Genomic DNA, 16,622 nt, shown 5'->3' on the forward strand with positions numbered 1-16,622 from the left:
GTCGCACCCCCTCCTGCTCGAGGTTCGCGAGCGCACGCACTCGCAGGTGCCTGTCATTCTCCCCCCAGTCCCCGCCCCTCCCCCCTCCCGGCTGCGACTGCGCGGATTGCAGATAAGCAGAGCGTGGGGTCGTTTCATCGGCTTGCCCACAATTCCCCGCGCCAGTGGCGCGCGATGGTTCTGAGGCTCGAGGGCTGAGGCGAGTCGAGCGGAGTCGGCGCTACTATGGCGGCGGCGCTGCTGTCCCGCGTGTGGTCGTCGTCTGTCTCTGGACCACGTTATTTCCTCAGGTAACACTGCCCGCGGCGGGGCGGCATCCTCCCCTGGCATCTCCCCACTCGCTTTTCTCGATGAAAGAAAAAGCCATTTTCGGTCCTACCCGGTGCCCGCTGACCTGTGAGGTAAAGGGAGCTCTGTGTCCTTCGCTGCTGCTGCTCCTCCTCATGCCGTTGCCAGATCTCAAGGTTTGATCTCGGGGTGTCTGGAGACTGAAGTCTCGCTGTGGATGTTTCCAGGGGTAGGAGTTGAAATAGGAAGGAGGGGAAGCTGTTTTCCAGTTTTCTTCAAGGTGGAGCTAGGATGCTTAAAAATAAAATCTGATATTCAGTGAATCGTAGAACTCTAGAGATGGAAGGGGGTCCAAAGGGTCATCTAGTCCAGCCCCCAGCAATGCTGCTGCCCCGTATGGGAGGGGGGGGGAAGGATCGAACCTGCATCCTTGGCGTTATCATCACCATGGGCACGCTGGTTTGCTGTTTTATTCGGCAACTCTGTATTTCTTTGTCTAGGCTACCTGGTTTTCTTTTTGGGTGTCTACATGCTCTTGTGCAATAAAATAATTATTTTTTAAAAGTTTCAACCACCCTTTGTTTCTCTCCGTTGTGTTCTTACCAGGCTTAGTACCTGTCTTGGAAACACTGGTGAAAGTTGGCAGGCAAGGGAGAGAGTAACTTTGTACTTGACGTGCATATGAATGAGATCTTCAAAAATCATTCTCTGACCCGATACACACAATCCTGGGCATTTCCAGTGGGGGGCAGTTGCCCTCTCATCAAGTAAATAAAAATAACTAACCAATTGTGTCACAGATAACTCAGTTCTGCTCCCCCCCCCCAACATTATGCATGCCCCCCAACATAAATCTTGGCTAATGCCCAGGCACACCATCCATATATTTATCTATTTATATAATCTATATCCCGTGCCTTCAGTATCATTGCTTCCTCCTTGGGAAGAACCCACACAACCAGCACATAAATTTGTTTTCAGCCTTTAGTGTCAGAGGCTCAAGAGGCTTGATGACTCTTACCTATTAGAAAATTGACTTGAATTTCTGAGTGCTATGGAGCAGAAATGTATTTCATTTTCCCTGTTCAGAATATGAGCCAGAATTGGCTACTGCCCACCTTGTGGTTATATCTTTTGATTAGAAAGGATTTTTGTTTGAGACTTGGTTCTTGACTGGAGGGGAATCAAAGTGAAACCCATATTTTCCTCATCATTTCAGCTGAAATTTCTCACCTATTTTCTTCTAGCTTAATTCTCCACCAATATGCTTCAGCTGAGTAAGTTGGTTCTAACTTTTATTAAGAAAAAGAAGCCTTCAACAACACAAAGTAATGCTGTGGTTTTTATTAAGGGAGCATGGTAATAGGGTTTTATATTTAGTTAATACAGTGGTACCTCAAGTTAAGAACTTAATTCGTTCCGGAGGTCCGTTCTTAACCTGAAACTATTCTTAACCTGAAGCACCACTTAAGCTAATGGGGCCTCCCGCTGCTGCCGCGCCGCTGGAGCACGATTTCTGTTCTCATCCTGAAGCAAAGTTCTTAACCCGAGGTACTATTTCTGGGTTAACAGAGTCTGTAACCTGAAGCATCTGTAACCTGAAGCATCTGTAACCCGAGGTACCACTGTACCTTTTTATCTGGTCCAGACTGTACATTTCTCTTGTTCACCTTCAAAGCTGTTGGTCTGCTGAAATTAATGGCATCCAAACAAAAATAAATTATTTTATTTCATAAAATTTATACACTGCTTTAAAAACACACACCTCAAAGCAGTTTACATCATCATTAGCTAACTGTAGTTGCATAGGACTTGTAGGGGGGTAATTAAGTGTGTGTGATTGCATCTGATCTCTAAACTGAGCTTGATCCTATGACAATTTGTTACAGAGGATAGAGGTGAAAGCAGAGCTAGCATTAGCTGGTCTGCTGTACAAACCAAAATCATAGAGGTAACTTTGTGGCAAGTTTTTCTGTTTGTGTCCACTTGACCCATTTGGGCTTGGTCATACAATTCTTAGGTGAGTCTAGGAAAAGTTCAAGTTCAAAATGTGCCCTTGGAAGTCTGCTAAATGTGGGATTGGGTAGAAGGTAGATTGATTGCATTTATATCCCATCTTTTTCTCCCAATGAATTCAAAGTGACATAGTTCTCCTCAACCTTATTTAATCACAACAACCCAAGTGGACATTTGAACCCTGCTCTCCCATGTCCAACACTCTAACCACTATACCACATCAGGCTGTTATTTTTTATATTTGTGAATGTAGCTGCATTATTCATTTCCACTACATTTCATTACATTTTTTCCTTGGAGTAATGTCTGATTTTATCTGAAGCTTCTGTTCTATTAATAGGTATCAATTTTGCTTTTTTAAAGGTGCAGTGCAACTTGTTCAGTAGAGAAATGGTTTTCAAAACAAAGTAGTTCAGATAACCGTCCAAAGCAGCCACTGACAGCATACATTCGCTTTTATAAAGAACAGCAACCCTTTTATAAGAAACAAAATCCAGGTAAGGAATTCACTAAGAATGAGACTTCACTGTAATAAAAGTTTTTGTTGTTTTGTAAAATATGTTAAAAGACTGACTGGCCTTTTATTTTTTTTGCCAGGATTCTCCTAACTTGCTTGAATCGTTGGTTTTCTGTGTGCAGCAAATTAATCCCCAAAGCCTCTTTTTTCATTACATTTATAGCCATTGTGTACACTTGTATTTAGATAATCTGTGAGCTCACATTCTGCAAAAACCGATAGGTTGTACTGTATTTAGAATGCTGGAAGGAAAGAGCCAAGTGGAAATGGTATGTTCCTAAATTTGGCTAGGTAATCATAAGTATACCACAAAATCAGTATGTATATCACTTTGCTGAGTAATATACTCAAAAACAATTCTGAAATTTTACTTTACCCTGTGAATCAGCAGAGAAGAGGAGAGAATGAATGCAAGCAAATATATAACACGCCTCACTTATTTAGGCTTCATTTCAGTTTCGGGTGAAACAGCCCAGAAATGGCAGGTTTTGAGGAATTGTTTGAAGGAATAGAGTGGTGTCACTGTGCAGCAGTTCTGGGAATAAGCAATATAATGGACATATATATTTAGGGAACCAGAGACTTGCATCCAGAAGTATGGAGAACTTGCACGAGTTGATTGCCTGCTGATATTATGAGACTTCGTGTTGCATGTAGACACATTGAGAGTGGAAGTATGGCCTGTTCTAGGTGTGATTCCACTCCTTCTAAAGGACCAGGTTAGCAGTTTAGGGGTGCTGCTGGATATCCAGGTAGCCTTGCTGTGGCTAAGAGTGCTTTTGCCCAGCTTCAGCTGAAGTGAGACTTTTTTGGTCACAGCCCAGTTATTAAGGTAACTACTGGGGGGATTTCATCAGCCCCTGGCTTTGGTAGGTGGCCAAGATGATGTTATTTTGCCAAGATTTTGATAGTATTTGAGTGATTAATCTTTTTTGAGACTGTCTTCTAAAGTATTGTTTTCACTATTTTTATTGCTGTTTCTGTTGTATTAAAATGTATGTTCATAATTGTAAACCACACTTTTGAGAACTCTAAGGCATTATATAAATATTTTTATAAATTCTGTGTTTTGACTTCTGAGTAACAATGGTGTTTTGTACAATGCACACCAAATTTTAGCTTTGTTTCAAATAGTTTGGATATATGTCTGTCAAACCCAACTTGTATATCAATGATGACGTTAATTTGAATTTGTTGATTCCTTAAATTTCTTTTTGAAATTTGACACTAAGTTTGACAGGATCTTCATCCTTGTAGCTTTTTTTTTACTCTGCAGACGTAAGTGTTGTGGACATCACAAAAAAGATAGCACACGCTTGGAGGGAGCTGCCAGCATCTGACAAACAAGTAAGCATGGATTTTGGTGTTCATGTGAACAGAATGTTATTCTATTTTACTAATAAAATTGCTTCCTTGGTTTGAAGAAACCTCCTTAATGCCTAGGGTTCTGTATTATTTGAAACAGATATATATGCTTTTCACAAGTTTTAGTAAAATTGTGTTTGTTCATATTCTAGCCATATGAAGCAGCCGCCAAGACTGACAGACAGATCTACAAAGAACAAATGATCAAATACAAAGCACAACTAACTCCTGCCCAGGAGGCAGCTTTGAAAGAGGAAAAGAGAAGGAGAGTGGAAAAAAGAAGAGCAGCAAGAAAAAAGAGGGTTAATACTAAATAATCTTTATAATTTTATTATCCACCCTTCACCAGTAGGTCCCAGGGCAGGTTACATTTTAAAATTCAGAAATAAAAACAGTTAAAACAAATCAGTCACAGGAACAGGATAGGTCATGAAATAGGATGATCTCATTGTCCAAGTACCTGAAGAACGTTTGCCACCTTATACTAAGGTTTCAGTACAAAACACATGATGCTCTCACACCAGTTACACATGAAGGTGGTGTGTCTTCTGATGCTACTCAAAACTTTTTTCCTTTTGTATACTTACAACTGGTGCCTAATATTTTATGATTGCTGCTTACGAATAGTATAAAGGGAAAAGCTTTAAATTCTATTTTTTTATTCCAGAATTTATAAACCACTCTACATTCAGGAAGTACACAAGTGGTGTACAGAAACAGAGTTTCAAACAATACAAATAATAAAATGGTATTAAAGCATAAAACCTAAGTGTTTGAACTTGCTTCACTTCTAAGGGAACAGATTTTTTTTTTACTGTACATCTACCAATTTAAACTTCGATTTGATTGTGGCTTTGGGGTGATCTGTGTAAAATCATGCAGATTCTATAACATCTATTTTAATTCTGCTGAGTCTGAATTTTACCCAAAGCCTCTGGAAAAGCAAAATAAAAACAAAAAGCACCTTTGCATGTGTACACCTGTGCTTTTTCTGTCTGGAGCGGGGAAGTGGGTAGAAAAGCAACCAGAGCAGGTGGTACCTACAGCATTCCAAATGTGCTCAAGAGACTCAAAAAGGTTGGGGGCCCCTGATTTAGGGCTTTAAAGATTAAAACTACCTGTTTGAATTGAACATGGAAACACACAGCCACCGGTGCTGTTGGCACAGAATTGGTGCTGTGTGCTCCAATCATAGAATGATAAGAGTTGGAAGGGACCCAAGGGTCATCTAGTCCAACCCCCTGCAATTCAGGAATCTCAGCTAAAACATCCCTGACAGATCTCTGTGTCATCATGTCAGCAGCTTGGTTGGCCTTTCCCTTTCCCTACTGTGGTCTTACAGGACTCAACATAAAGCACTGCAACACTATACACAGAAATGGCAAAGGTTTTCTAACTTAAGCCAGTTTTAATAGGAATCTTTGGATTTTAACAATATATTCTTTTTAATGTGACTTGAAGAACTCTGATTTCAATTCTATCTGTCTTGGAAATTGTATGTCTGGTACGGCTGGGATTCAGAAGTGTCTGGTGTTCTCGCATGCATGGGGCTTTTCAGCCTCCCCTTCCTTGTGGTGCCCTTATACCCCTCCTTCAAAAAGCTTCCACCTGAAAGGTCAGAGGGTGCTTCAGAGCAGCACTTCATAGGGTACAAGTCTAAATCTTGGTCTGCTGAATGTCCAAGTCTGCCATTCCCTAAATCCTAGACATAAAGGGGTGTGCGGGTGTTTTCTATGGCTGAACTTAATAACACCTGAGAGAACTGCTCACTGATATCCTTTTGTCATTTTAGCAACTAACAATGCTTGGAAAACCTAAAAGACCTCGGAGTGCCTTCAACATTTTTATGTCTGAACACTTTCAAGAAGCTAAAGGAATCTCAATTCAGGTAAACCAAGGGGGGCTGTTCATTTTAACAGCTACAAGGATGAAGATTCTGTCTTTCGTATTGAGAATGAAAATTAGAACTGATTTAATGGCTGTTTCCCATTATTGCCATAATCTGTCGAAGGTCCAGTTGGAGTTTTACGGTATTTTGAGTGCCTCGCGGGTTTTCATAGCAGTGTCCCTGACCAAGAGTTTCCACACAAGAGCTGTTGAACAGCTTGTCAAAGATCTGGCATTATCAGGCTACATATACTGAAATTCCAAGCTAGCTTGATAGCTGTAGCTAATGGATATGGAAACTTTAAATGTTGCCTATGAGTAAGGGCCCAATTCGTTGGGACAATGGGAGATCCATGGCCAGCTCTCCTGCAGGTATTTTAAAAATAAAACAAGTGCAGCTGTAAGGGGGGGGGGTTAAGTCTTTCTCAATTGACTTAAATTGTTTAATAATACATTTTGATTGGTTTATTCTGAGTAATACTGACTTTATGTAGCACCCATATTTTGCATATCTTGCATTATAAATATGGCAGGTGGGTGGGTGTAGGGAGATTTCTGCTACAGAACTTCAGCAAATATTGTATGTTTTTGTTTCTCTTGTAGGCAAAGATGAAAAATTTATTTGATGAATGGCAAAAAATGAGCAGTTCCCAAAAGAAGGTATTGTCATAAAAGTGACTTTGAATTCCAATAAATTGACATTTAAATTTAGGAATTTGAATCTGTCATGCTTAAATGTGCAGCCAAGTGTTCTAGTAGTGACAGTCAAGGTGCAGTACAGGTGTGAAATAATTCAATACATGCCATTCACCTATAGTAAGAACTGGCCGTGGAGACCAACCACTTGTGTCCAGATAACAGTTCATTTTAAAATTAAAAGCAAAGTTTTCAAACTCTTCTGGCTCAATAATGACTCAATAATGTAAGCCCAGTACATTGAAGGACGACACCATTGTTTCCTGTTAAGTCTGAATCAAGTCAGTGTATGAATGTGTGTGTGTAGCTGTAGATATGTTTAGAAATCTAAGCCAAATCTTAATACTTAACGTATGGCTGAATCACTGTTTCAAATTCTGATTCAAATTATAATATTTGAAATACAAATCAGAATGTCAGTTACCTGTTTGGCATTTTGTGCCACCAAAAGTTTAAATGCCTAAGGTTGTGTTCCTGAAGGAACTGTATGAGTAATCATGCTTTCAGGGACTGATCCTGGCATCACTTCAAGCCATACATGAAACTGCGTCTTAAAATGCATGCAGTTGTCGTAAGGACGATTATGCATCATAGCAAAACAAGGGGTCATAATAACCAGCTTGTGGTGTTTTGCTGCATGAAACAAACATGTGTAAATCCTTTTCACATGAAATATTAGTCCTTAGATGTTTCAGAGATGTCTCTAGTAGTGGAAAGTAAATATCCTGACATTTCTGTAGTACCTTTTAACACAAGCAACTTTTCAGTATGTGAATTCCATTTCTTTCTGCATATCCAGACATATCAGCAACTTGCTGAGGATGATAAGATCCGTTATGAAAATGAAATGAAATCATGGGAGGAGCAAATGGCAGAAATTGGACGCGAAGATCTTATACGTTTTAAAAACAGAAGGAAACTATCAAAAAGAAAGAAAACTGAAAAAAAAGTTGCTTCAAAAAAGAGAGCTACAACATTAAAGAAGCCTTCGGGAAGCAAAGTTGCCTCAGCTGCAGCGAAAAAGAAAGTAAAGGCAAGGCAGTCTGAGGAGTAAGTTGGAAAATACTTGGATTTCATCATTTCTGATTGCAAGTGGAAAGAGACTGAAGTGAAGTCTATTCATTAAAGGAAAGACTCCCAAATCAGAGGTTAGACTTATTTTGGAAATTGTCAAGTAAGTAGAGTAAATCAAGATTGAGAGAATTTAAGCAGTGATTAATCACGAGAGAAGAGGTGCTTTTTCCATAAATGTGTATATAAGCATTCTCTTATAAATTTTCTTTTTGCAGATCCTGTGATCTGTATAAATTCATAATGTCTAGTTGCTAATTAGAAATAGAAATTTAATGTAGGCTGCAAGTTTATTTTGTGTGTAAATGCATGTAATCACTGGAGAAAGCATGTATATTTGCTGATTTCAGCCTTGTAATTAAAGAACTACTGAACTTACAGATTTTCAATAGTGTTTTTCAATTTTTATACGTACCGACAATGCATACTATTATTTATATTGCTTAGAAAAAATAAAACTAGCAAGTTTGATATAAAACACTTTTTCCTCTCATTTTATTCAAATCAGAACAAGGTCATTTCTGTCTAAGATTGTTTTCAAAATGCATTTTATTGTATCAAATAAACCCTTATTTTAAACATAAACAAGTTAAAAAACCCAACTGGCATATTGATCCAAACACTTGCACCGGCATTCTTGCTGCAGTCTTGCAGGCATATCCAACTCCCAAGAGACACTGATCTACTCTCAGTATAAAAAAACTGGCAGTGATCTACCCATTGTCATTGGAGGGAGGAGCGTGCGTAGGGTGGGTGGATTGCCCAGAGCTGTTGAGCTTTTTTGGGGAGGATTTATTAGCTTTCGCCCCATAGCTTTTTGTACACGATAAGGATCCCATGATCTACCAGGATCAGCTGGGGATCTACCGGTAGATCACGATCTACATCCCTCTGCTATAGTATCAGGAACAAAAAAAGGAAGCTACATATATCCTGGTATTGTCTACTCTGATGGCAGTGATTCTCTTGAAGTTCAGACAGGAGTTTTTTTACAGCACTAGCTGGAGAAACCAGGAACCATTGGATCAATGGAGATTCATTCATAGAATCCGAGAATTTTAGAGTTGGGAAAGGACCCAAAGGGGCATCTTGTCCAACCCCCTGCAATGCAAGAATCTCAGCAAAAGAATGTTTGACAGATGGTCATCCAACCTCTGTTTAAGTACCTACAATTAAGGAGAGCCCACCACCTTCTGAAGTAGTCTATATTCCATTGTCAAAAGTTCTTCCTAATGTTTAGTTGGAATCTTTATTGTACTTATTGTTATTTGAATCCGTTCATTAGAGGTTCTGTGCCAAAAACATCATAAAAAGCAGGTAGCAAGAAAATTAGAAGAATGTCAGCAACATATTTAAAAGCAAAAATATATATGGGGGAACTAAACACCTCTGCAAACAAGATACATTTTCAGTACTTACACTCTTCAACCTCAAGTGGAGGAGCATTTCAAAAGTGGCAAGGCAGATTTACATATTAAATCAAGAAGGAAATAAGCCTGTTTTAAATTATGAAAAATAAATATTCATGGGCGACATCCAGTAAGAGTCCATAGTCTGTACAGACCCACTGAAATATAGGCTTAAATAAATCCAGCCCGTTTGAGTAAAGTGTATCTACTCAGAATATGGCTCAGATGGATATCGCCCTGTTATTGAAATAAAGTATACCTGCAATTTACGTACATTTAATTTGTGTGCGTTCAGCTTTACGCACTTGACAAAAAAAAACTAAAAGGGCTGGAGTCTGGGGGAAAAGACTTTGGCTGTCCCACCTGCCATTGAACCCAGTGTGTTTGGACTACACCCGATTTTAGCTTTAGACGTGGTCTCCGGAACGTAACCCCGCGGAACTTGCGGTCTTAGTGTATTTCTCAAGCAAAAACATGACAACTCGTTGCTTTAACCACAATCGCAACGAGTGAGATCTACTGTAATGCCATCTGCCAATAGGTTTACCCGTTGGATTTGGCCGCCGCGCAATGGATCGCCTGGGCAACCCACGAGCTCCGCGCGCCACTGCTGCTTTTGAAGCGGTAGACTCTACAGGTAGAGAGAGCAAAAATGAAGAATCACGCATCCATGAGAGAAATGCGAACACGCCATGTCTCAAATGGAGTTTTCCACTGTAAGCTTCCTAGCTTTAGAGTATATAAAATAACGCGTGTGGGTTACATAGGCTCCATCTTCATTATGAGATATAATAATAATAATAATAGTAGTAATAATAGTAATAATACAATAATAATTTATTATTTTTACCCCGCCAATCTGGCTGGGTTTCCCCAGCCACTCTGGACAGCTCCCAACGGAGGATTAAAAACATAATACAGCATTAAACATTAAAAACTTCCCAAAACAGGGCTGTCTTCAGATGTCTTCTAAAAGTAAGATAGTTGCTCATTTCCTTGAGATCTGATGGGCGGGCGCCACTACCGAGAAGGCCGTCTGCCTGGTTCCCTGTAAACTCACTTCTCGCATAGGAACATGGGCGTAGGCAGGTTTTTGTTTTTTTTTAAGGGAGACAAAACCTCAAATTTGCATTGATTTGTATTGCTTTTTACTGATGAGGGGCAGCTGCCTCCGCTTCGCTACGTCCCTGTATGGGAGAATCCCGGCCAAGCATCTCTCTTCATTTTCTTACGGGTACTGCAGCCTATGTGTCACTCTTCACCTTTTTGTATATCTAGGGTTAGTCCCTCCACTTTCCTCCTCCTCTCTGCCCCCACCTTCTCTTTAATTCTTGGCCTTTCAAGTTCGCGACATCTCGCGGGACGGCCGTAAAGCAGCGCGGGGAGGCAGGAGTGGGCGTGGCGGGCGGGAAAACGGACGGGCGGACGCGGCTGAGAAACAGCAGCCCGCGCAGCAGCAGTAGTAGGTTGTGTCGGCGGTTCCCTTCGCCGAGAGCGGGAGAGCGCGCGCGAGTGTGCGCAGGCGCGGTGGTGGTCTCTCCGCGCGCTTGGGCTCGGGGATGGGGCTGCTGGAGCTTTGCCGCGGGGCCTTCGGCGCCGCCGACCTGTACCAGGTGCTGGGCGTGAGGCGCGAGGCTTCGGCCGACGAGATCCGCCGCGGCTACCACAAGGTCTCCCTGCGGGTGCACCCGGACCGCGCCGACCCGGACGGGAAGGAGGCGGCCACCCGGCATTTCCAGGTGAGGGGAGGCGCCGGGAAACCTGCCTCGGACTCGCCGGATGGAGGTTCTCCTTTCCCCGTCCTCAGCAGGCAGGAATCAAACCGGGGAAGTTCTGCGAGTTGGTTAGCCGCGGGACCCGGGTTCAAATCCTGGTCTGACCTGCTTGGCACCAAGCTCGACTGCATCATAATATAATACAGTAATAATAATTTATTATTCATACCCCGCCCATCTGGCTGGGTTTCCCCACCCACTCTGGGCGGCTCCCAACAGAATATTAAAAACACCATCAAACATTAGAAACTTCCCTAAACTTCAGGTGCCTTCTAAAAGTCAGGTAGTGACATAGGCCACTTGCACCCTCCGCCTCATTTTGCAAAATTGTGTACCACCCTGGGTTCCTAGGGTGGAAATGCGACCAAAGTGGGATCCACCAAATAATAAGAATACTTTCTTTATATATAATAATGATGGTGATGATGATGATCTTATTATTTGTACTGCACAGATCTGATTGGGTAACTCCAACCACTCTAGCATCTTCCAGTACAGTGGTACCTCAGGTTACATATGCTTCAGGTTACATACACTTCAGGTTACAGACTCCGCTAACCCAGAAATAGTGCTTCAGGTTAAGAACTTTGCTTCAGGATGAGAACAGAAATTGCACGGCAGCGGGAGGCCCCATTAGCTAAAGTGGTACCTCAGGTTAAGAACAGTTTCAGGTTAAGAACGGACCTCCAGAACGAATTAAGTACGTAACCAGAGGTACCACTGTATATAATTTCATCCATAGATCTCAGGCCGGTTCACAGCTTAAGATAAAAAACAAAAAATGTGTTTTTTTAAAAAAATGAGAACAAAGCACAGCTCCATGAGGGTCCTCTTGTTCTAGGCAGGCCTGCAATAGGAGCCCTGCCCTTCCTTGGCTGCCTCCTTGCTTACAACCACTCCAGGGGCTGGTTCTGCCTGTCAACTTCCTCCTCAGCAGGGAGGAGAATGGGACAAAACTAGAAAGAGTTGCCTCTGCCTGCCCCCACCTACTGTTGGTGTCCCTGCCTTCCGCCCTATCAGTCTCAAATGGCATCGATTAACAGGTTAATTTACAAGCGTATATCTACATACTTAAGAAGTCCCCCTCCCCAACTTGTGTCTTTATTGGTGGGATGGGTTGTTCTGCTTCCTGTCTGAGAAACCACTTCACCTTCGTGTTTAGAGGGGGAGCGTAGAACCTGCCAGATTGCGTTGCAGTGCTCCAGTTCAGGCCTGGTGGGAAATGCATGAGCCAAGAGGACCATTTCTCCCTTTTTTCCAGCCCATGCCCTGCTCTGTGGCCTAGCACAAGATGGGTGAGGATTGGTCACACTGCTAATTCTGAACCTGAGTATTTTATAGCTATATAACAGGGGTGGGGTGGTTAATGGTTATGCATGGTAGAAAAGGGAAAGGTTTACCCAGTGGTATTATTCTAGAAAAAGAGGAGCCGGAACTCGCCACAAACGCCTCCATTTTTCTAGCAATTGTGCAAATCCTGAGAGGTGCTGGAACATCCTGTGTTAGCATTTTCTTTGAAAATTTGGATGTATGGCAGCTCATGTCGGAAGTATAGATTTTGGCAAATTCCCTTAAAAACACCTCAAAAACTTACTTATTTTCTTGAGATTTTGCAGAAAAAGCTCAACAACTTTTGTGTCTGGATTTTACTTCAACCTAAATCCCACTTACTATAAGCTGTTAGGACTTGAGAAGTCCAGTTTCCTTTTGTGTCCTACCAGTTTTGGTTCTCTCTAATGTTTGGTGTTATTTTGGGGTTTTATAATTTTACCCTTCTGTTTGCCTACGGAGTCCCTCGAGTATGTTGAAACCACTGTACAATTTTGGGGTAGTCCCATTTTGTTTGTAAACTTACTGGCACCCAACTACTTGGAAATTCCACTGTTAGAGGGAATGCTATCATGACCTGAATAAGAAAGAAGCCAGTGGGATGGCATGGGTTGTGTCTTACTGGAGTAGTGAGGTGGTTTGTCTTGTCTCCTCTTAGATCCTGGGCAAGGTGTATGCAGTACTGAGTGACCAGGAACTGCGGGCTCTGTATGACCAGCAGGGGATTGTGGATGAGGAGTCAACTGTGCTGACTCAGGACCGCAACTGGGAAGAATACTGGAGGCTGCTGTTCAAAAAAGTAGTTAGTCTTCTTCAATGTGATGATGGTCCTTATCTCACAACTGGAATGATAATATCTGTAAAGAAAGTGCTATTTCTTTTATCTGTAGGGCAAATGTAACTTCTGTGGGACCTTTGCTCTCATCCCCTTTATTTTATTTTCATCTGCGGGATGGGTTGTTATTTGTGATGCCAAATTTTTCTCTGGCTGCAAAAATCGATTTTTGCAAACCTGAACCTTATGTGATTTTTTTGTGTAATATCAAAATACGACATTGTGTTTTCACAGCTCAAGAAGTTCAGTGCCCTTTCATTATATATTTAATTCCTGGATAAATTTCCTTAATGCTGTTGTAGTAAATGGAGTGCAGCTAAAAAATTTTTGGAGATGGCATGGCAAGGAATGATAGCTCTGAAATGCTTTAGTGCTGAAATATCCTTTCAAGTTTGTACACCATGGGTTGTATCCAACAGTGAAATACTCAAGGGTGGACCTATTCAAATCAATACACTTTAGTTAGTCAAGCCCATCGATTTCCCTGGGTCTAAGTATGACTTCTGGATCCTTAATCCCCCACCCCCATTTGCAGGCCAACTTTGACAGGTGGGCAGGACCCTTTGGGTGTCAATGACAAGTGGCTGACACCTGCCAAAGTTCAAAGGAGCTCATTGTAACCAGATTGATGGTTTTGGAGATGTTCTTTCAGCGCCAGTCTGATGATTGGTGCTGGGAGCTTGCCTTCGAAGGGGCTCCCAGTACCCACCGATCAGCAATTACAGGGAGCCCCCTTGAAGACCAATTGGAGAAAGCAGATTGGATTCAAGCTATTTTCTCCAAATGAAGCATGTTTCCTCTGCAGATGAATACAACCTGTGTGTGTCCCAATCTGCTTCATCTTGCTTTGCCTCGCTTTGGATACACTTCCTTCCATTAAAAAGGCCCTGTACAGATGAACTTGAATTACAGAAAAGTAAAATTTTGAAGTAACAATGAATTTGGGATGGAAAAATGTGTGTGTGTGTGTGTGTGTGTGTGTAACTTGAGTGTGGTAAAAAGGATTGTCGTTCATGGAATTCAACTCTTTTTGTTGTTGTTTTAAAATTAGATAACGGTAAAAGACATTGAAGACTTTGAGAAGAAGTACAAAGATTCTGCAGAAGAGCTGGTGGACATTAAAGCAGCATATGAGGATTTTAAAGGCGATATGGACAAAATTATGGAATCTGTACTTTGTGTTGATTATACAGATGAGCCGAGAATAAGAGAGATTATCCAACATGCCATTGATTCTGGAGAACTTCCATCTTACAAAGCCTTTACAAAAGAGTCTAAGCAAAAGATGAATTCAAGAAAAAGGAAGGTAGGTTTGCAAGAGGCAAAAGACTGTGACAAAATGTGTAATTCTTACCATCAACTAGAGTTATGAATGTTTCACTGTCTGTAAACATATTTCCTATTTCACGTAATGTACATTTTCAAATGTAACATCCTTTCAGGGTTTGAACCAGTGCTTGAGTTGCAGAGAGAACACAGCCTGTTTTCTTCAGCTACTGGTTTCTGGACGTTTTATGAAGGGGAAACCACCCCCACCCCCCATTTCAACCCAGTTCTTTGAGAGAAGAGAAAGCCTGTATTTCTTTATCTTGATGCACTGAGTGAACACGCCAAATTCAGAACATCCTTATGGAACAGAATCCTATTGGTTTTTGATCCTTCTTTTATAGTAGCTAGGTATTAAATGAGTATCGTCTAGGATTTTATGATATACTCCCATTTATTTACTATTTATGATGTGGTAATAATCCTTTAATGTAAAACACTAGAATCTACCTACAATGCAGCAAAACATTTGCTGGCCTTTCTTCTCTCTGGGACTCATAAGCAAATTTTCCTAACATTGCTCAAGCCATCCTGCAAATTTGTTGAAAATGGCCGGGTAGAAATGCTTACAATATAATATTAACAAATAAATTGCTTGCTGCTGCAGTAGGTTAAGAAAATTTAGCCTTCGCTTCAACAACTGTGTCATTGTTTCAGGCTCGACAAGAAGCTAAAGAGGCAGAAAAATCCAGAGAAGAACTGGGTCTTGGTGAAGGGGAAGATGACCTAAAAGCACTAATTCAAGTAAGAGTGGAGTAAGCTACAAATCATTCTAACGAGTTAGATAGCATTACCTTTTGTTAGGTTAGAGGGAGCCTTTAACTCTAAATGATTTAAGCCTCCAGCATTGCAGAGCTAATTTTAATGTTCAGGATAGCAAAAAGCAGTGAGGTCCCCTTGGGGTTTTTTTTTACAGAGACTAGTGTTATTTAATTTATTCCAAAATGATCAGGAGTCGCAGGTGAGCAATGAGACAGCCAGATTTACAGATGACACTAAATTGTTCATGATAGTGGTATCCAAAGGCGACAAAATTGCAAGTGAGATTTAGTGTGTATAATAAGTTGTAAAGTGATGCATGTTGGGACAAAATAATAACAACTGTAATTTCACATACACGCTGATGAGGTTTGAATAGGGCTGTGACTAAGGGGTTGAATATTTAAGGGAATTTGCGCATCAAGGAGAGGCAATGTGTGATCTGATTTCTTCATCATAGTTAACTGCCAGCCAACAGTTGTCCTTAGAGTTGCATTTTTAAATAGTTCGTCTTGAACAGTATTATTCATACTTCACAACAATCTGATCTCTTTCAAATATTCTGCAGATACACTATTCTAAAATATTAATATATATTTTCTTATGTATACCACCTTATTAGTAACTTGAATAAATGCCAAACCTTTTGTAGTCAAAACATGAGAAATACTTGTAAGCTCGTTTAACCATCTTGTTTTTGTCATTTAACAGAGCAAAAATGAGAATCGAAAAAAGGAAATGGATGATTTTCTGGCTCAGATGGAAGCAAAGTATGGAACCAAATCCAAAAAAGGAGGAAAGAAAACAGCACCCAAGAAAGGAATGAAATGACTTTATTTTCTGGTTTCATTTCATTTCTTCCATTAGCATTAATCTTGCTTTGAGACAGCCAAGGAAAGCAAGATGCTTTCATCAATTCATTGAAACTCACATTGGGTAGAAGACATTCTGAAGAGGCAAGCTGCAGAACTAAAGCTGCTATTAAATGCTTCAAGATGCCACAGAGGATTCAAGGTGGCATTTCGGACTGCAGCAGTACAGCAAGATTGCTGTGAACAAAAAAGAAACTGGTAAAATGAAAAAAATCGATCTTAAAAAAAAACTTCCCCTTGGAATTAATGTAAAACGGTATCGTATGTTGCAGGAATATGTTTGGGCAAGGACTGTCAGTTTGATTTTATAAAGGCATTTATTAAACTTAATAAAGTATGTTTTTGAAAAGTGTGTGAAAAGTCAGAACTTGCCCATGATGGGCTCTAGCTAAAATGCATCAGTTGGAGAAGGAAGGTAGGAGGCAGACAGGGGGAAATGGTAAACTTAGGTGTTTGTTGGGCTCTGTAGTATGCTAT

At 41.0% G+C, this 16,622-nt stretch overlaps 2 protein-coding genes across 2 annotated transcripts; both read left to right on the top strand.

The window, feature by feature from the left end:
• On the top strand, positions 1–8,220 carry TFAM (transcription factor A, mitochondrial). The gene is made up of 7 exons (XM_083616103.1): positions 1–290; positions 2,668–2,801; positions 4,098–4,168; positions 4,339–4,488; positions 5,979–6,074; positions 6,677–6,733; positions 7,569–8,220. The coding sequence occupies exons 1-7, from the start codon at positions 226–228 to the stop codon at positions 7,821–7,823; spliced, it is 828 nt and encodes a 275-aa protein (XP_083472229.1). The 5' UTR covers positions 1–225; the 3' UTR covers positions 7,824–8,220.
• A 2,381-nt stretch (positions 8,221–10,601) lies between these two features.
• DNAJC9 (DnaJ heat shock protein family (Hsp40) member C9) lies at positions 10,602–16,494 on the top strand. The gene is made up of 5 exons (XM_083614244.1): positions 10,602–10,988; positions 13,012–13,152; positions 14,240–14,494; positions 15,172–15,258; positions 15,985–16,494. The coding sequence occupies exons 1-5, from the start codon at positions 10,809–10,811 to the stop codon at positions 16,102–16,104; spliced, it is 783 nt and encodes a 260-aa protein (XP_083470370.1). The 5' UTR covers positions 10,602–10,808; the 3' UTR covers positions 16,105–16,494.
• Positions 16,495–16,622: the final 128 nt, after the last annotated feature.

This window comes from Podarcis filfolensis, assembly GCF_964270895.1.
Source record: "Podarcis filfolensis genome assembly, chromosome: 5".
NCBI lineage: Eukaryota > Metazoa > Chordata > Lepidosauria > Squamata > Lacertidae > Podarcis > Podarcis filfolensis.

Coding starts and splice junctions, on each gene's coding strand:
- TFAM (XM_083616103.1), top strand. CDS start 226: ATGGCGGCGGCGCTGCTGTCCCGCGTGTGGTCGTCGTCTGTCTCTGGA. Junction 4,169..4,338: donor TGCCAGCATCTGACAAACAA/GTAAGCATGGAT, acceptor TTCATATTCTAG/CCATATGAAGCAGCCGCCAA. Junction 6,075..6,676: donor CTAAAGGAATCTCAATTCAG/GTAAACCAAGGG, acceptor TTTCTCTTGTAG/GCAAAGATGAAAAATTTATT.
- DNAJC9 (XM_083614244.1), top strand. CDS start 10,809: ATGGGGCTGCTGGAGCTTTGCCGCGGGGCCTTCGGCGCCGCCGACCTG. Junction 13,153..14,239: donor GGAGGCTGCTGTTCAAAAAA/GTAGTTAGTCTT, acceptor TTTTAAAATTAG/ATAACGGTAAAAGACATTGA. Junction 15,259..15,984: donor ACCTAAAAGCACTAATTCAA/GTAAGAGTGGAG, acceptor GTCATTTAACAG/AGCAAAAATGAGAATCGAAA.